At 49.0% G+C, this 20047-nt stretch overlaps 1 protein-coding gene across 1 annotated transcript; it reads left to right on the plus strand.

Moving 5' to 3' along the window:
- Positions 1–6740: 6740 nt before the first annotated feature.
- On the plus strand, positions 6741–18443 carry P2RX5 (purinergic receptor P2X 5). Its single transcript, XM_026047899.1, has 12 exons — positions 6741–6920; positions 9231–9381; positions 12742–12813; positions 13588–13663; positions 14042–14138; positions 14573–14653; positions 14862–15000; positions 15926–16062; positions 16647–16740; positions 17212–17277; positions 17469–17551; positions 17979–18443. Exons 1-12 carry the CDS (start codon positions 6784–6786, stop codon positions 18052–18054), a joined length of 1209 nt encoding a protein of 402 aa, XP_025903684.1. The 5' UTR covers positions 6741–6783; the 3' UTR covers positions 18055–18443.
- Positions 18444–20047: the final 1604 nt, after the last annotated feature.

Consider the following 20047-nt stretch of genomic DNA (forward strand, 5'->3'; position numbering starts at 1 on the left):
GTTTTTCCAGAGTTTTCCTCTCTCTATTTTTTTTTTTTTTTTTTTTTTTTGTGATTTTCCTCTCTCTGGTTTTGGTGTCCTTAATTGTGTAGTTGCTTTATTTCGGTTGTGCCTGGCTCACAAACCTAATGTGTTTACATACCTGTAGAATGAACAAGAACTTTAATTCAGACCTACAGAAAGCAAAATGGTTCCCTGTATCCCTTGGCTTAATTGATATTGCCTGAAGTTAACTAAAGTTAACAAGTGCTTTGTGACCTGCATCAAAGTTCCCATGCGAAATTCCTGTTTAGTACCTGGCTGTGCAGCTACTAATACATTTTCTTTAAGGCAGTAATGCAGATACCTTTACGATGCATTCTGCAGGTAGTAGAACCATGGGTATGTCTTAGGTTTAAATTTGACTGAAAAACAGGCAGACGTTGCAGTGTGCCCCAACCTGCCTACTTAGGGCAAAAGTAAGAGCAACCAAAGCAAAAAAGCTGTAGGTAGTTTCTTAGTTACTTTCCTAAAAGAATAAATGTTATTTGTAGAAGTCTGTGCTGAGATGGATGAGTCGCAAGGTAGGTTTTCTCAAAGCTTTATGAGCCCAGCTCCTTTTGACAATCTTGTTATACTCCCTCTTTTTGTTTTCTAGTTTCTTCTCTGAATTAAATATCCGTGATTACTTGGATCCCTTCTGATGTCCCTTATGGCTGTCAAAGAGATCAGGTCCTGCAGTGCCATTTTCCTTTTTAGATATTTTTTTCTTAAATGCATTATAGGATTCAGTGAGTTGTAATTTTCAGTGGGTGCCATCTGATCATTTAATTCTTCACAATTACTATAGTGGATGCTAAACACATTTTCAGTAATTGGATGGCACTTAAGAGAATAGTCAGAACTGCCAACATTTTTCATTGATCCATACCACAGCTGATTTTTTTTAATGTTGTTTCCATGAAAGCCATGCTTTTTGTGCTTCTAAATTTACTTGCAATCAGCATTTCAAATCCATTCCTCTGTACAGAAACCTTGCCAACATTTGTGGCCTTGCTCTATGGCTCTGACTCCACTGCGCTCTGACAGTGGCAGGTAAGTGCCACCTCCCTGAATGGCGTGGGACTTGCAAATACTTTTTCAAAGATGTTGAATTCCTGACCTCAGCCAGGGTTACATATTATCAAGCTGTTTGGGATCCGAGTGCCAAGGAGAGGGGACTTTCAAAGGTGGTAGTGAGCCCAGGAGTGCAAGAACATATTTTTTCTCTGCCCTTGATGGGTGCTATTGATGATCCCACCCCTCACTGCAGCCACTGGAAGTCTGAGTTCACACCTGGCTCCAGATTGTTCCCATTTTGTATATTAGCTTCTGCCAGGCGAGCTTGGCCATGTGGCTATTTTTCTCCTCGTGAGTTGGCCAAGGAGTGAAAGTTTGGTGGTGGGTGGTGACTGAATGAGAGCTGATACAGCTAAGACAGGCTGTTAATTACATCCCTGAAGGGGAGGACAGAATTTGTTTTTCAATGCTTTTTTCATCAGGAGTGATAAGAGCTGCTTATGTCTGTTCTGTGACTGTTCCCAAGGCCTGAGTCGTAGCTCCTTCAGCGCGCGTTCAGAAGCAGACCCGCTTGGGCATTGAACTGAGGGAGTGAGTGCGGCTGGCCTGCGGGTTAGCAAGAGCAAGTCGAGTGGATCTCTGCCTTATAGGGAAGCTTATTGGGAAGAGCCGTTCCTTGCTGGGTGCTGACGTTAGAGCATCACATTAGAACAATGAAGTGCTCTGCCAGCCTGCAGAGCCTACTGGGGAAGTTTTATTTGGAGGCTAATGAAATTAGAGCTCAAAAGAGAAATTTCCTTCCTGTCTCTTCTTATAAAGGAGTAAATGAGCCAGAATGAGCTGTGAGGCTGCAAGTAGACTGCCCCTAACGCTGCCAGCTTGTCTAAAATGGCTCTACTGCCTCTATACTCCACTGTGCACCAAAGCTCAGAGTTTTTCTCTGGGCATGCTTGGGACACACAAGCCTCTTGCTTTTGGTAACATGTGACTGCCTTGGGGCTGTAGCAGCCTCTATAGCTAAGGCAAGGTCATGTGCAAAGCAGGTTGATGAAGAGTGTTGCTAATGGAAACCTTTTCTTTGTGGGCCAGCTCTATGTCCTCTTCAGGTTTTCTGATGACCAGAGTTACACTTTGGGGGGTAATTCTAGGGAGGAAAGGGCAAAAGCCTCAGTCTGCATTTTCTATGTGTTTGCATGATGAAGTTTGTCATTGGCAGAAGGGGTTGAGGGTGTCTCCTCAGCGCTTGTAGTAAGGCAGCAGCCACTAGTGGAGCTATCAAGCCAGGAGCAGTTGTGCGTTCCTCCAGGCCAGGAGCAATGAATATTGACAAGGAAGCATTAATGTGCTAATGGAAGTGATCTGCCAAGCATACTCAAGAGTGGATCTTTGCCTTTTAAGTCATTAGTTAATGACTTAAATGACTTAATGTGAACATCCATTTTATTAAAAATGTTTGGCTTTCAGGCCTTTCATTTAATATTTCCCTCTTATTCCCTACTGATGCTTTTATTGGCAGACTTTTGAAGGCGAAAACATTGCAATACAGCACTACATGAAGCTGTTGTTCCATCTCTTATTGCACGCAATTTCCCAATGATGTTTTTATGTGCATTTGTATTCCACTTCTCTCATCTGACTTAGTACCAGCTCTCTTACCAAACAGGGCATGATGGATCAATTTCATTAAATGTGCTGGATTTTTCTTCCCTCTCTTTAGTACTTTTGCTCAAGCACTTCTTGGGCTGGAGGAGAGGAGTGGGTAAAGCTCTGGTTAGTGATGACACCACATCATCCTGGTCTGGCTGATTGAACAGAATCACACAGAATCACAGGATGACTGAGGTTGGAAGGGATCTCTAGAGATGATCTAGTTCAACCCCCTGCTCAAGCAGGGACACCTAGAGCACCGGGCACAGGGTGGCATCCAGGTGGGTTTGGAGGATCTCTAGATCATTCCTCCCTCACCCTCCTCCTGCTCAGGAGATATTCAGGGGAATATTTGGCAAGGTCACTTACAGCATGACTTTGTGTGCCTTCTACATATCAAAATATTGTGTGTATGTGTAGGGCAACATTGAGGATTTTGGGGGTACATTTGACAGAAACAAGAAGATTCTATTTAAAAACTGTTACAGCAGCTATGTTTTTACTTGATGGGCTTAAAAAGCAAGAAAAGTAAGCTTTCAAGCAAGAAAAGTTCTGCTTTATTTATTTATTTATTTATTTTTTAATTAGTATTCAAATCTCACTGGCATCTGCAGGTCAATCTGTAACAGGAACACTTCCCATGCTGAGGAAGACCTTTTTTTCCTGTGTAAATTGTTCATCACATTAAATTACCCTGGAAAATAATTGCAGAAAGTCTTAGCAGACCTAGGTTTGTGCCATTAAGCAAAACCAGGCCAGAGAGCAACACACTCGTTAGAATAGTTCCTTGAGCGATTCTGTCGGGGCAGGGAAGCAGATGGTGTCCCAGTGGGACCAGGCCCCTGCTCATAGCCAACATTTGGCTCTCACCTAGCAGCCTGTACTTGCACAAATCTCTCACCTAGGAACAAACTGAGAGGGGATAAGTCTGGTGACTCCCTTAGGATGCTCCTGTCTTGGCCCAGCTGAGCAGCCCAAGAACTGGGCAGCTCTCTGTGCTCCCAGAACTGCACTGCGTGCATCTGGGCAGTGGCTAGCAAAGACAGTCTGGGCCTGCAGTTCTTACTTGCTTTGGTCCTACTGGCTATCAAGGTCTCCTTGATCTGCACTAATGTGTGCTTTCATGGAGGCTTTTACTTTCTCTTGTTATTAAATGTAAAAGTTTCTATTTGTGCTTGGGGCACAAATACAGGGCACACACGCAGTCTGGTGTGTGGGCATCTAGTAAGGAGGGGTGGATTCCGAGGGCTAATACTGCTGGAGGAAGGGGCAGTTCTAAGTCTTGGTCTTTACAGTTGCTTGAGTAAGCAAGAGGCTGTAGGGGGAGCTTGGGAGCAGGAAAAAAATGTGAGATTGGCAGCATGAGATAAAGACAGGTTGCAGCGTGGGGCGTGTAGATAGAAAAAGGAGGCTTGAAGAGAGTGGGAGAAGATGAGCCCTCTGCCTGCCCTGAGCCTGCAGGGCAGCTCGGAGCTTGTGAGCTGGGTCGGAGTTAACCCTGAGCCAGAGGGGCCAGGGTGACCTCGCAGATATCTCAGCCCCAAGAGACGGCCGTGGGTGGCAACGAAGCCAGGTGGGTGCCAGAGCAGGGGACCCTGGCCTCCTCTGGGGACACTTGGGGGCCTTCTTGGGGCTTCTCTCACCGTGATGCCAGCAGAGCTCGGAGGCTGCCATCACGGTGGTGCGAGCTGGGCTGGATCCCTGACAGGCATCCCTGGGCTGCCCACGTGTCCTCGGGACCTCCTCGTTACACATCCATGCGCTGAGGGAGTTGCATGGTGCAGGGCTGGAGCGAGCGCTGCAGCCTTGGGGTTAAAAGGAGGGCACCAGCAGATTTCTGTTCTAGTTCTGAGCTGCTGCAGAAAGGTTATGCAGCTTCTTTCACTTTGTAGACAGAAGCTCTAAGGGTGGTGGCAAGATAAGAGACAAAATGAGGGATATTTGAGGATAATGTTCAGTTCTCTTAAACTGTCAGTGATTATCTTGTGATTTGCAGCAAGCTTCTCTTTCACACTCCTTCAAAAATCTGACCAATGTGGTGTATGGAATTTAAGGAGGATGGAGGATAAAATTTTTACAAAACCTGAAATCCTGGGAAATGATTCCTTCTAGGAACAGAATTCTAGAGTTTCCACAGGGAGCAGGTACCTGTGCTGGAGTGAATAACCACTCACTGCGCTGCTTGCAGCCTGGATAACATGGTTTTGTTCTGCGTGTTCACAAGGTGCTTGTGACCCACTCTTCTGGCCCGTGTTCAAGTGCACGTTCCAGTTGCCAGCTGTGTGTGCCCAGGTCCAGGTGCTCTCTTGCTCCTGACCTAGCCCAGGCTCCTGTCTTCATGCACTCCCATTGCAGGCAAAACAGTGGGGAATTTGCACCTAATTTAATATGTGGTCAGTTAACACAAACTTCCAATCATTGATTCATTTATTGAGAAAAAGAAAACAAAAATAATCAGAAAAAAAAAAAGCAAGTAAACACAGTTCCTCTCCGTTCACCAGGCTTAAAAGAGGTTAAACACTTCTTCCTTTGTAGCTTCTATTTACTGAATTTTTGCTGTGAGTTATGCTCGGTCCGTCCCGGTTCCTGCAAGGAGGTGCTGGGTGATGCAGAAGGCTGCGGATGTGTGTCTAACAGTTTCTTTATGCTTTTCCTTCCTGCTCTTTCCTGGTTTTCCTCCGTTTCTCGTTGCTTCTCCCTGCACTGTTGTGGGCTGCCCAGGGGCTGCAGCACTCTGACGTGTGCCCGTGCTCTGGCACTGAGCAGCTCTCGCAAGATCCTGTCTCTAGCCATGTCCTCGAGGGTGTCCCCTCCCACCTGCCTGCTGCCCTTTTTGGCACCTGGCTGTGCAGAGGTGCCAGATGCTCTTCCAGCTGCAGTTTTGGTGCCTGGTGACTGTTCCACCAGTTTTGGTGCTGGCTGGACCTGCTGTGGGAGGCCCAGGGCAGTTCATGACCTCTCCCTCCCCTGACAGGTCCTCCCTGCTACCCAAACCCACCATTTATGCCCAGCCCAGTGTTCAGGCATGACCAGTTAGGTGCTCGTGTGGGAACACAGCAAACCCTGTAATTTATGCCCAGGACAACGCCTTGTATCTCTGATGGGTGCTCTCTGATAGATTCAGTCCCTTGGATAGCCCCATCCTCAAACTGCTCCTGAGAGATGTCTCTGTTGGTGTCCACAAATGGGAAATGCTCCAGCCCCAGCTTCCCCTGGACCCTTTCCTGGCACAGCAGTGTAGCTGGGAGCCAGGCTGCTGCTGGAAGATCCAGGCATAGCCCATTTCCCTCCTCAGAGTTCATAAGGATCCCTCCTTAGCCAGGAGACAGTCTAGTCATCCATCCCAATTTAAATAATGATCTAATGATTGTTTCATTTCCTTGTACATGGAGATGTCTAGGTTGGGCTAGGAGTCGTGTCTTGCAGCACTGTCGGGGTAAACAGCTCCTCACTCAGTGAGGGGTAAATCTGTTCCACTCCCTATGGTATTTCATCAGATCTTATGTTCTGCATCAGAATGCACCTGGCTCTGTGCTCACTGTGTGTTTTGATGAGATATGAGGGAGACTGATCCCTTAACCACGTGCAGAACTTACTTAATAGTTTCTGAAATTGTTAGTTTTGTGCTGGGAAAATGTAGTAGGCAGGAAAATATTTTAGATAACTTGGAAGGAGGCAAATTTTCTTTCCTCATTTATACACCTAAGAAATTTAAATATAAACAGTGATTTACCATAATACAAACTGAAGAAAGGCTTCAATGGTGACATACTATAGCTCTGTGACCTTGCATGCTGTAACATAGCTTTTGTTATAAATATTTTGTGAATGGAGATAAAGAAAAAAGCATGCGAGCAAAACCAAGGCAGGATTTCCCTGGAGGATGAATTAGCTGCAAAGCAGCTAGGACTATCTCATTACCGCAGCTGTTGGTTTCCAACCTGCAAGCACTGCTGGGAGCAGCTGACAGGAGGGAGGAGATCAGCGGCCCTCTGCTCTGAAGGGGTTGGTGGTTCAGGTTTCTGTGCAGAGCACGTGTGGCTAATGCAAGCTGAAAACGCTGCTGCTCCAGCCTGGCGTGAAGAGTGAGCAGGGAGAATGGGGCAGGTGGCTTGGAAGGGTTTATTTCTCTCACTTTTTGATTATAAAACGGAGAAATACGTCATTGCAAAGAACAAGAAGGTGGGGATTCTCTACCGAATTGTGCAGCTCTCCATCCTGGCTTACCTGGTGGGGTAAGAATCACTGTACATTTACTATCCTGCTGTGTCTACGTTTGCCTGCTGTGCTGTGATCAGGACTAATGTCAGATACTTTGCATATAGTGACAGCTTGCTGGGGCTTACAATTTTAATGCTGATGCTTGTGCTTGTTTATAAAGTCAGAATTTTGTCATGTCTGACATCTCTCTGTCTGACTCTTCACCTGCCCAGGGATTGTTAGATTCATCTCTGCCTTTCAGATTAGGTTAGGCTGGGGTTAAAAATAGATCAAACAGCACTATGGCTTTGCGATGAATTATTTAGATTTTTATTTCTGTATTCTGTGGGAGTGATGCCAAACCTTAATACCTGACTCCTTAGAAACAGCAGCATTTCTGGCTATGGCTGCTGAGCCTTGAGGCAAGCTCGGCTTGTCTCCACGACTGTATGACATGCTCAAATCTATACAGGATTTGTATAGATTTGCTCAAATCTATACAGGAGGGAACAAGAACAAAGTGGCTAATTCCTTTGCTGGAATGGGCTGCAGCAGCTGGGAATATGCAGGATGAGGCAGCATGAACATCAGCTGCCTTGCATTTATTTCAGAGCGAGGCTGACTGATGTGGAGGTAGCTCAGGAAAAGCCTGGTTCTGCAGGAGACTGACTGCCCTGACTGTAGCAAACACGGCAACAGCCCTTGCAGGCTCAGACCTGGCATTATCCAACCGGGGTGATATCTGTGTCATTGCTTCCTGAGTTTCAGAGGCTTTTCAGGAGGTAATTTGTAAATCAAACCCCTCACTGTCTGTGCTTTTGAATCTCTTTTCTCTCACCTTCTGGCTTCAGTGATTAAATATAGTAGAGTCATTTATGCCTACTGGATGTATTTATAGAAAGGGATAACATTCCAGAGGCTACTTGTTTAGCTGGGCAGAGATAGAGTCTCAGCAGTCTGGCATGTTATCAGCTGCGGAAGGAGGAATCCTGCAGATGAGGACACATCTTCTGCACAGGAAGACTGTAACGACCAGTGACCTTGGCTCTTCAGGGGCTGCCTGGGCCACGTCAGCTGTTTCCTCTCCTGGGCATGTAGTGCCCTCTGCCAACCTTTGGCACCATCGATGGTGCCAGAGGTTGGCAATGGTAAGCGTGGTGTCTGTGGTAAGCCTGGCCATAGAGGGGCTAGACCTTAGTCACAGAGGTGGTTACCGTTGCTTAATTATGTACAAGTATCTATTCGGAGGATGGCCATGGAGTTGCAATGAGCAGCCAAGTTGTTTCTTGGCCCTGGCTACCATTTCCTTTCATATTCACTCAGAGGAGTTGGGGATCTGCCTTGAAGTCTTCCTGGGGAGAAGAATAGTGTTCTTGGGGAAAACAAACAAACAAACGAAAGAAGGAGACTCCACAAGGGTGGAAAAGGTTATTTGGGTTTATCAGCAAGAGGTGGGTGAAGGGCGGCACCCATGAGTGCTGCTCAGCACTAGAGAGGGTCGCTTTGGCTTTGTGCAAGCAGTAGCATGCGCCAGGCCAGTGCAGGGACATGTGCACAGCCAACCTGCCATGGTCCTCTGAGCTCTTCCAAGGGTCTTGACTGGTTTCTTGACCTGGTAAGTGCCTCTGGCAGTGCTGTGTGGAACGGCAGGCGCGTCATTCAGTTTGGAGGCCTCTTTGCCCCGTGCCTTCCCCTTGAGTTCTTGCTATTTCTAGTGGTAAGAAGCAAGAGAAGCTTTCCCCATGACCATTCATGAGGAGACAGCAGCTTTTCCAGGTGTACTGGGGAGAAGCCCTGCCATAGGCCACAGCATAGAGGCCAGGGTGAAATCATGTTGTTACCATGGCACTTGTTTACAGAAGGTTCTGCATCTGGCTGAGAACATTCTGCAGAGATTTCTATTCCTCATATTAATTTTGCCTTCTGCAGTTGCGTCTGCCCTGTCACAATCTGTTGCTGGACTGGCAGCTTAATGGCAGGCTCTAAATTGAGAGTCATTTATTTGTGCAACCACACCAGCTCTCTTCTGCAACTTGAAAAAGCTTGTTTTATTACCCATCTGGGAGAGGGTAGAGCACAGGACAGGGAGCACGAATCTTAGTGTTATACCCAGTGACCAGTTATTTCACCCTTCCCTGCATGTGTGGGCTTGGTCCTAACTTTTCCTCCTGTGCTATAGATAAGTGCATGTCAAAGTTCATGCTAAATCTGGAGTAGCAGTTGCAGGGGGCTTGGTGTCACCGGGGTATTTGGCTTTGCTCTTGAATGGTGTTTGGCCTTGGTGTAAATCTTCTGGCTAAGTTGTCCCCACCTGCTAATGCTGCTGCCTGCTGTGTTCCTTGCAGGTGGGTTTTTGTTGTCAAGAAAGGCTATCAGGACACAGACACGTCCCTGCAGAGCTCTGTCATCACCAAGCTGAAAGGGGTCGCCTTCACCAACACCTCGGAGCTGGGGGAGAGGCTGTGGGACGTGGCGGACTACGTCATCCCTCCACAGGTTAGCACCACCCTGGCGCTCTCAGCTCTGCTCTTCAGCTGGAAAGATGTTCCGGCCTGGTTGCTGTTGGTTGTGCTGAGGGGGCTTGCGCAGACCTTTCCTGGGAAGAAGCAGAGATGGGCTAAAAGGGAGCAGTTCTGTGTCTCCCTTAGGTCTTTCCAGCAGATGTCAAAGCAGCCTTGTCTCTCTCAGAGACTCTTGACACTCTTTCAGCCGAAGCCCCATGGATTTCAGTGGGATGTCCCATGGATCTGCCTGGGACTGCTTGGCTGAGCGAAGCTGCTGCTCCCCTGCCTTGCTGGACCAGAGCAGGCCCAGGCAGGGGAGCCCAGAGGAGGCAGGAGATGGAAAGGAGATGTGGTGCAATTTGAAAGATGTGAGCTGGTGTCTGCCTAGGCTTGCCTTGCTGCTTCCTTGCCTTGCTCAGTGAGATGCATGGCTGCTGCTCACGCAGAAAAGATGCCAGCAGATGCAGCTGGGCTCTGTGGTGGGAATTGCTCAGCTGTTCTGGCCATGGGCTGTGTGCTTTCCTTACCAGTATCCATCACACGTGCATGGAAGTGTGTGACACTGACAGTGGACAGAGGACTATAAATTGAGTGAACTACTCTGTGGATAAGACTTCATTCTCCTGCTGCTGCTGCCTAGGTTTGCTCAGATCTGTGGACCTGTGCTCTGCTTCTCCACCAGTTTTAGCACAAAGTCTCCCTGCAGACTCTAGACCTCACTCCAGAGCTTGCCAGGCAGCAGGAGCACCAGGCAGTGTGCTTGAGGTGCCCGATGCGCTCTTGTTCGGGGTGCATGGAAGCCCGGAGGAAGCAGGTGGCTGCTGTGCACACCCATAGATGAAATGGAGAGGTTGGCCAGTGTTGTAACTTGTCTGACATTTCCCCTGTGATTCCAGCAGTGATCCTGTTACCGTGTATTGGTTTTTTGGGAGCCCTCCTAGTGTGAGGCACTAAATAAAGGTAGCCAGCTCACCCTCTGAGCTGGCACGCTCAGTAAAGCAGCCCTCGGCTACAGCATCATTCTTCCACAATAGCTGCATAAATCAGAATGTGTTGTGGCAATCAGACAGCAATATTGGATCCAGCATTGCTGCAGTCTGCCCTGCAACCTCAACTCCATAACCACTGCGGGGTTAGACCTTGGGCTCTCTTAGAGCACGATAGAGCACAAGCTCTGTGGGTTGCAGATGTGAATGCGGACATCCCCTGAGCCCCTTTCTCCAAGGGCTGTTTGCGGCTGGGCTGCTGTCTCGCCTCAGCCATCAGATCCACCCCGTATGGCGGCTTTTTAGGAGTGCTTGAGTGTCTGCTCTCAGTGCATTAAGCCACTGGCATCTGGCAAATGCAGCACAATCTCTTATTTTACTTAGGAGGGAGGACTCTGAGCTGCCCAGGCTGGGTGGCTGGCGAGCCCTGGAGAGACCTGGGGAGCGGAGCAGGAGGCAGTGAGGGCTGGGTGGAGGGGCGGCAGCTCCTGGCTTAGCGGGTCACAGCCTCCCTCCTGCTGGGGCTGATTCCTGCCTCCTGCAGCACTACTGGCATGGGGGGGCAAATGATCCCCCTGCACATCACAGCAGGGAGGTGGAAGAGAAGCAGCCAAGCACGAGAGCACAGAGCTCTGCTCTTGCAAAAGCTAAGTGAAGATCCCTGATGTTTGTGTGAAACAAGCAGGGCTCTGTGGAAAGAAGGGTTTTTTTGTTTGTTTTTTCAGACCTTGCCCCAGATTGAACAGTAGACACACAATCTACTGAACTTTACCACTGTGAGCTGAAAATACCCTTGGACAGGATGAACTTGTGGCATTTTGGGGTTAAGCAGAATGCAGAGCAGGGATCCACCAGATGAATCCTTCACTCATTGCTTCTTTGGACTGAGCTTCATTCGTTCCTTGGCAGTTTGGTAGAAACCTCCAAACACTCTGAGCCTTCTGTCATGACACAGAGTGACTGGGTGATGCCTGGGATCCAGTTTGCTCTTCATCGGGTGCATTTATTGCCCAGTGCTCACTCAGATGCTCGGGCTGGCCCTGCCTTGCACATTGTGTTGGTTGTGTTTATGGAGCTGGTCGTGTTTGGTTGTGTTTATGGAGCTGGGTCTTTTTTTCTGCTCATGCTGTGAGCAGCACCTCGGACACATCTTTTAGGCTGGCTCTCTCGACTATGTGTGTCCCTTTGGTGACTGATGTTGGGAACCCCAGCACTTTTGTAGCTGCAGCCAAGTGCTGTGAGTGAGTTTATTGCTGATTTCCTTTCTGTGTGTGCGTGCTGCGCAGAGGAGGTGATAAAAGCACATGCTTTATTTCTGTATTTGTCTCACTTCTGAATAATAAAGACAGAGAACCAGCCTCTCTGCCCCATGCTGTGGCAAACTGCCTGCTCATGGCCTCTGCAGCCACCTTCAGCTTTTTCCTGGGGGGACCTTTGCCAGCTGGTTATTGACGGGACACTGTGTAAGCACTTACTGAAACTCTTCTTGCTGAAGCTGCAGAAGGAATGAGGTAGAATTATGAATATGCAAAGACAGGACAATCCCAGAAACAGGTCAGCACCCTGCCAGAAATAAGGATTTTAGGGACAAAACTGCAGTCAAGTGTCTCTTGTGTGTCTTGGCCAGCCATCCCAGTTGCTTGGTAAAATGATCTGTATTCCCTCTACTACAGCCCATGCTATAGCTGCTTTGCTCCGTTTTATCACACAGCCGTGGTGTTGCAGCAAACGTGCCCGAGCCCTGCCCGGCCGCGCGGCCCCGGCCCGCAGCAGTGCTGCTCTGGCTGCCTCTGGGCCCTGCCGCGGACGGGGTCTTGCTCTGTCGCCGTGTCCTCGTGGCAAAGGAGGACAAGGGGTTGCCAGGCAGCCAGTGAGACAGAGCTCGGTGCTCCTGGCAGACAGTTTGCTCTCCAAATTAATGCAGTTGTTGAAGCAGAGCCTGTGTCACGGAGACCTGCTGCAGCCCTATGTCCTTCTGCTCACGCCGAGGCTGCCTGATCACACTCGCCAGGTGCGTATCAGGAGGCTCACATCTGTACTGGAGAAGCAGCATGATTTAGTGGATGAGAGCACCGTAACCTGGGACACACAACTCCTTTTGTTGTCAGCCCTTAGCTGTTTTTTTGAGCGATTGACCTGATTGCTGCACTTTGCTGTGTCAGGGCTTCCCGGCCGTGTATGACACTGTGAGTATCCAGCCTCACCCGAGCAAACACCCAAAGAAGAGGCGCTATTTTATTTCAGCCTGAAAAGCACCAGGAGAGAAGGAAGTGTTACTGTTCAGCTGAGGACTGTGGCCTCCTTGTAACAGGTAAAACGGTCTGATAGGTTTTCTAATTCTCCCCCTCTTGCTTTGTTTATTCTAGGGTGAAAATGTCTTCTTTGTCATGACAAACCTGATCGTGACCCCAAACCAGAAGCAAGCGACGTGTCCTGAGGTAGGTGCAAGAACTGAACACCTTGATCCCCACAGCCCTAGAAGTAGAGAACATGGGGAGAATGAAAGGCAATTCATTCTGGTGCTTTTTCTCTGCAGTACATCTCAATGTGGGAAATGGGGCAGGTCACTGAAAACCTGGACAGTTCAGCTGTCTTCATCTCCAGAGGGGCTGGTCACACCAGAGTCTGGCTGACTTCAGTGAAGAGTTGGACCTCTGCCCCGGTGGAGATGAAAGCAGAAGAGGGATTGTTTAGGGGTGGAAAAAGCCATGGGAACAACTTTGAGGTGACTGAGGCTAGTTAAGCGTAAAAGGGACTTTCTAGGACACCTGCTGAGGAAGGCCTGAACTCTTGTGCTTCACTGGGCACCAGGGGCGGTGTATCACTTCAAGGCCAAGGCCATGAGGCCTTTCCAAAAGGGGTATGTTCAAATGTCCCCTGTGGCTACCTGTTTCAGAATGGCTGCAGCCTGGGGGAGGATGATTCTGGCCATCCAGGGAGCAGTGCTGTGTATCCCCAATTCATTTGTCTTGCCACCAGCCCAGGGGAGGCCGAGGCTGAGAGCACAGCCTGTTGCTCAGGTCGTGGCTGGCCTCTAGTGGCTGCATTTGCTCAGCAGGCAGCTGCACAGCTCCTGCAGCCCTTGCCTGAGGGAACCTCCACAGCTGCTTTGGGCATAAACCCTCCAGGGGCTGCAGCAGGACCTACAGGGTTCTCCTCCCGGCTGCAGTGTCCTGTCACCCAGCTCACCTCTGTCCCCCTTGGCTTTGCAGAGTGACAGCATTCCTGATGCCCTGTGCTACGCCGATGGGGACTGCCCCGCAGGGGAAGCAGTGGTGGCTGGCAATGGTAAGGAGAGGATCCTTCCTCCTCTACTGGTTAGGGCAGAGGCAGGTTCCTTCAAAGACATCAGCATGGATACAGCAGCAAAAATCGCAGACTAGTAGTCAGGAAAACGTAGTCATGGTTTTCTTTTCTTTGTTGTCTTTTATTGAGGCTGCTGCCTCGTTTACAGCTCTGCTAAGCCACAGTGCTGGGCCAAAGCACTCCAGGCTGCTCGGAGAAGCAACAAGAGAGCAGTTGTTCCACTTGAGAAGCCCTTTCACAACAAGGAGGGGAGGTCTTAATATGGCAGTGAAACAGTGAAAAGCATCTGACTTTCATTTGCCCTTCTGACAGAGCAGATGGCTGTTCTTGGTGACCTTTTCTGTGATATCTGTGCTGCAGGGGTTAAGACTGGCCGTTGTTTGAAAGACAGGGACAACATCAGAGGGACTTGTGAGATATTGGCCTGGTGCCCTGTGGAGAAAAGATACAAGCCCAAGTATGTGGCCATCCTGTGCTGTTTCTAAGCTTGCCTTGCTTTGGCTTGCATGTCCTCCAGAGCTGTTTGTTCCCACTGCTTGGATGCTTGTTTGAATGTTGGCTACTCCAGTGCAGCAGGGAGCTCCGCACAGCCCCCTGGCAGGACGGGGCCTCTGCTCCCCTCTGCTTGCCTGTCCGGCTGTCCCAGCACCGTGTCCAGCTCTCTGTCCCCTCCCTCGCTACCACCTCGCTGGCAAGGCTGCAAGTGGCACGGCTGGCAGGCGGGGGTAGCTGAGACTGCCCCGGGGAGATGCACAGTCTGGCTCTGACCAGAGGGTCCACCCTACAGAAGCACCACAGGATACAACTTAAGTGTTTCTGCAATGAAAATCCCAGCTTAAACGCTTGGGCAAGGCAGCAACATACTACAGATAACGAGTCATTCTTTTCCAGGAGACCTCTTCTCGGCAGCGCAGAGAACTTCACCATCTACATCAAGAACTCAATCCGCTTCCCCAAGTTTAAGTTCTCCAAGTAAGTGCAGGTGCTCAGAGGTCCCTGTGTCCTCATCATTGCAGAGCCAATGTCCTCCATTCGCTCCAGCCTCCTTCTCCTGCCTGTTGTTGTGCTGTTGAGCACATGGGATGTTGGAGGAGTCCTTGTCTCTGCAGCTGTGAGGGTGCCCTCTGAGAGCTGTGGCAAGGAGGGAGATGAGGTGCTTTTCTCTGTTCCTCCCCTGCAGGATGAACGTGCTGGCAACCAGCAATGAGTCCTACCTGAAAAGCTGTCGCTACAGCGAAGAGCATCCCTACTGCCCCATCTTCCTCCTGGGAAGCATTGTCAGATGGGCTGGGAGCAACTTCCAGGAAATGGCCTTGGAGGTGGGAGCACCCCTCTGACTCATGTGTTTTGCCAACTGGCTGTACTGTTACCTGGGCAACTCAAGGGAAAACCACTGATTGCTTGGGAATTTGCCACCTATCTGGGTTCAGGGAGCAGCTGAGAGATGCTGTTTCTTAAAATCGGGCTGAATCCCATTTATTTCAACCCCAGGGAATGGGAACAGTTGTGCAGGTGAAGCCATGTTGCAGGTTCTGCAGAAGAGGTGGTCAGGTCACTTATCTGTTATTCAGGGCTGTCCCACATTGCTCTGCCAGCAGGGTTTGCCGCTTAATTAATTTATCATGACTACAAGGGTTTGGATGCAAATAACTCTGGAAAGTGAGTGGGGCTCCTCCCGCTCAGAGAAGCCCCTTGAGGCTTCCTTTGTGGGACACGCCAAGAAAAGGGACACGTTTCTGCATGGGCTACTCACGGAGGCCTGGGGCTGCGGAGCCAAATGGGCTGCAATGCACTCGTGTAGCAGGTGGGGGAACAGAGCCCACGGGAGGCATCCCAGGAGGCGCGGGCTGAGAAGAGTGTGGGCTTTGTGCTGCCCTCTGCGCTTCTCATCTCTGTCTGTTTACAGAAGAAGGACTTGCATGGAAGTCTGTAACTGATGAATAAAATCAGTGCCCTGGGGTGAGGTCACTTTGCTTCCTTTTAAGCTAGTTTGGGGCCATGTGAAGTCTGTATTGTACTCCCTGTGATATCAGTATGGACAAATCCAGGGGGGCAGTAGTGTAGAATAATATGGTTAGTATTATAAGCATGGACTTAGGTGATGCAGAAGTACATGCTTGTGTCCGTGACCACAAATGTCAGGTTTTGTGCCTGGGGGAAACTTACCGGAGAATCAGACAATTTTGAAGACTGATTGATTGAACTAAGCTTAAAAAACTCACACTGTCTCTCTCTTTTGTTAAGGGTGGTGTGATAGGAATTCAGATTGAATGGAACTGTGATCTTGATAAAGCCCCTTCTGAATGTAATCCTCACTATTCTTTTAGCCGACTGGATAACAAGTTTGCAGAAAAATCCGTCTCTTCTGGGTACAACTTCAGGTAGGCAAAGCGGAGAACGTGATGCGGTACGTGCGGCTGGGCAGAGCCCGTTGGGCTGCGGGGCGAGGGAGCTCGGCAGCGGAGCAGCGGGCGCTGCCAGGCAGTGCCGTTGGCCAAGCTGAGGGAGGGAACGTGGATGCTCATGGCCAGCTCTGAGATCCCAGCTTGAAAACAGATCAGTTGTGACTTCTGCCAGTGCCCTTGTAATCAGTGTTACCCACTGCTCCCCCTACCTGAGTCCCGGCCTGTGATTGCAGGGATGACCCACAGGCCCCAGCCAGGAAATCTCCAGTTTATCAGAGATTTCCATGGCAATGAGGAAGGAATGCCTAGAGAAGCAGCTCTCTCTAACCACATGTAGACAGCTCCCAATGTGAGTGGTTTTCTGACTAACGGAGCTGAGGATAGAAGGGAGATACCTTCTTAGGAAGGGAGAGCTCTGAGGGGTCCTGTGGGAGCTGATGTTGGGACCGAGCTTGTAAGCTGAAGCTGCCTCTGACAGGAGACAGATTTGTCTGACCTGGGCAGCAAAATCAGTGTGTTCATGTGCACTGTGGAGTTAAATCAACATTGTTGAATTCCAGGTTTGCCAAGTACTACCAGGATGCCAATGGAGTCGACTACCGGACGCTCATTAAAGCCTATGGAATCCGCTTTGACGTGATGGTGAACGGCAAGGTGAGCTCGCAGGCCGGGAGATTTCGGAGCCTGGAGCCTGGCAGCTTGTTAGAGGGAAGGTCGCTTGCCATTCATTCATGCAGAGCTAATTGCACATAAGGAAGATGACCTAGAGTGTGGATGGGGTAAAAAGCAGCGGTTTGCACCTCATATCCCTAAAACTAGGCTCACGTAAAGTCCCGTAGAGGTAAAGATGCTCCTGAGACTTTTCCATGAATATTCTCTGTAGAAAAAGAAGCATAATCCAGGAATGGCACAAGGTCAGAACTAGAGCCACAGGCAGCTGGATCCAAGACAATCACAGACCTTTAGCCTCAAAGATAGGTCAGCGCTGACCTTTCTCCAGCCACTTCTTGCTAACAAAACACCTACAGGCCCAAGTAGTTTCCCTTGCATAACTCTTCCTTATCTTTAAACTTGTTTGGGGGTTGTTCTTCCACTAAATACTTCATGACCTGTTTTTTCTTTCAGGCAGGTAAATTTAACATCATTCCCACCATTATCAATATTGGTTCGGGGCTTGCTCTCATGGGAGCGGTAAGTTAATTGACTTCCTTGCAGAAATGTGCTTAGTTGGGTGTTACAAGTATGAACTGGGATAATCTGTTATTCCTTTTCCAGAAGAATTTCCTAGTACTGTCATTACTCAGTCGTGTCCATCTGTGTATTTGTTAGTGTTCCCCACTAACTGGGTGTGTTCCTGATAAGTTCTCTCTACTGTTTTGCAGGGAGCTTTTTTCTGTGACCTGGTGCTGCTGTACCTCATTAAAAAGAGTAACTTTTATCGAGGCAAAAAGTATGAGGAAGTCAAGTAAGTGGGACTTAGGTTTTGTGTATAAACATAATAGCTTTATTGTTATGACTAATAGAAATTGGAGATACGGGAACCGCAATAAACTAATGACACACAAAGGCTGTTCACTGCAGGAATTTATATGCCTCCAAGTGAGTTTAGCCAAGTTTTAGCTCCCTCCTTAATCACTGCTGCAGTTAGCTGGGCAGAGAGGGAAGCTGCTGTATCACCGTGGCTCTCTAGAAGGCCTCCCATTCTTGGTCCATAGTGACTGCAAAAGGAATTGGGACAGCTGCAGGAGCCCAGGGAGATGGGAATTTCATTTCTGGGAAGTCCACCTTTGTGGACAGGGGTGAGTGGCCTGGCTGGGCAGCTCTTCCCCACACTGCCTCCTGAAAGGAAGATAAGCCGCTTGCCTTTACTGTATCTTTGTTTGTTTCCTCAGGTCCACTTCCAGGAAATCACTAAATAGCCCTACTCATAACGGGAACCAGAGCCCAGAGCAGCTTGGTGGACTCTAGCCACAGTGGAGGGGCTGCTAGCTGGAAACATGATCCAGGAAAGTGACACAGGTGTGGAATCACACTGGGACTTGGGAGGTGGAGACACCACAGATCACATGCACTGTATTCTCAGAATTCCCAGAGAAGACAGAACGTCCTTCAGAGAAGCTCTTCTTGCCCTCAGATGTTCTCTGATACCCTGAGCTTGTGACAGCTGTTATCACTATGGATTTATAAAAGGATTTTATAAAAGGAAAAGGAAGACACCAAGTGAATGTTTTTATATCTATTTATAGATACATCTGTACCCATATCCATAACCAGCATTATCCTGTGTTTGCTTCTGTGTGCAAGAGGGCAGCAATGTGAAACACCACTAAGGTCCTGAGGAGACCAAGAACGGACCTGTGTCCTGCTCCACTGGCCTGCAACCTCAGCTCCCAGGTCTCGCTTGTTTTATTTGCAAGATTAGCTGCAAAGCTGTGCGCCTGTGTCAGGAATGCAGTGTTGTAGTCCAGGGAAAAGGGGCTTTCTATCCTACGGTGCCTGTGCTGCCCGGGCGTTTTTCGGGGGCACTGCTGTGTTGGTGTAACCAGAGGGCTAGAAGAAACACTGCTTCAAGAAGAGCCCTTAAAGTGGCTGCAACAAGGTGCTCTGCTCAGTTCTCCTGGGAACAGCCGGACGAGAGGACGAGCCTACCACAACCTTGAATGGGGAAAGCATTTTAGCCATGTCTGGATCCCAGCTACCTCACCTGCTCCCCAGATTTTCCACTCACAATTGGCCCAGAGTACAGAAAAGGTATCGTCAGGCAGAGAAGATTTTGAAGCGAGGAAGGGACAGATGTTCTTGTGGCTGACAGCGCGTGCAGAGCGGGTTAGCGTGCTGAGAAGCAACACACTGCTGAGAGCATCTGCGCAGAGATGGTCCCAGTTCCCCATTCTGTGTTTTGTGGTTTCATTTGCTGTTGATGGCATAGATTTTTTTTTTTTGTACTGTCAAAGTCTAATTCTGTTTAAATGATTTTTAGATGCCGAAGCACGTGGTGAACAGCACATTGGGCCAAGGAGATCCCATAGCCCTTGGTAACACATGAGATCTTGTTCTTCTGAAGCTAAAGCTTCACCTTGAGAAAACAACCTCTTGTTAGCCAACCTAGGCTCCTTCCTGACTGAAATCTTCAAGGGCTTCAGCCCCCAGCCAGATTCCCTAGAGCATTTCCCTACTTTATCCCTTCTTCAATGGAATTTCCACAGCTGTTGCTTTTTCTAAAACACTTTCCTCAAGCTTTTATCCCTCTTCAGCATTTTTTTTATGTACTGCAATAAAAGTGGTCATTTCAGGGCAATGCTGTCCAAGACTCTCGGCAAACCCTGCTCTTCTTTAGGTAACTTCTTTACCCCTGTAAATCTGTTTCCTTTGGGGATGCATAATCTAAGCAATGTAATTTGAATAGTGCAAGTATAGACGGATAACTGTTAATGGGTAACAAGTGCCAACTCTGGCAGAATGAATCTGTTGAAGGACACCACTAAGGGAATTAAAACCTTGACCATCTTTTTCCTCCTCAAAATTACAGCTGTCACCACGGCAACACTTATCAAACCCACCTTTTAGATAACCTTGTATTTTGCTAGCAGCTGGCTTTTCAGTAAAGTTTTTTAAATACCTAAGTACCTGATGTTGTAAAAGTAACTGTACCTTAAACAAGGTTCTGGTGAAGCAGTGACCTATTCAAAAAACCAGACAGAGCAGCTCATGAGTTTGGAGGCTGGGCCTGCTGCTCGGGCTGCAGGAGCCCCTCTCTGGCAAAGAGGGGTCCGGGCAGCAGGAGGGATTCATTTTTTCTTTTGGTTCCTGGCAGGGACACGTGGAACCCTCCTCACGTTTCGTTCAGCTGGGGTGGGTGCTAACAGCATCGCTGGTGTCGGCGCAGTCGAGCAGCCACCGTCGCTCATTCGGTTGCCTGTATTTCCCCGGACACGCCGGGGTTCAGAGCAAAGCATCTGAC

This window comes from Nothoprocta perdicaria, unplaced genomic scaffold, assembly GCF_003342845.1.
Source record: "Nothoprocta perdicaria isolate Ctin4 unplaced genomic scaffold, notPer1 scaffold_50, whole genome shotgun sequence".
Classification (NCBI taxonomy): Eukaryota; Metazoa; Chordata; class Aves; order Tinamiformes; family Tinamidae; genus Nothoprocta; species Nothoprocta perdicaria.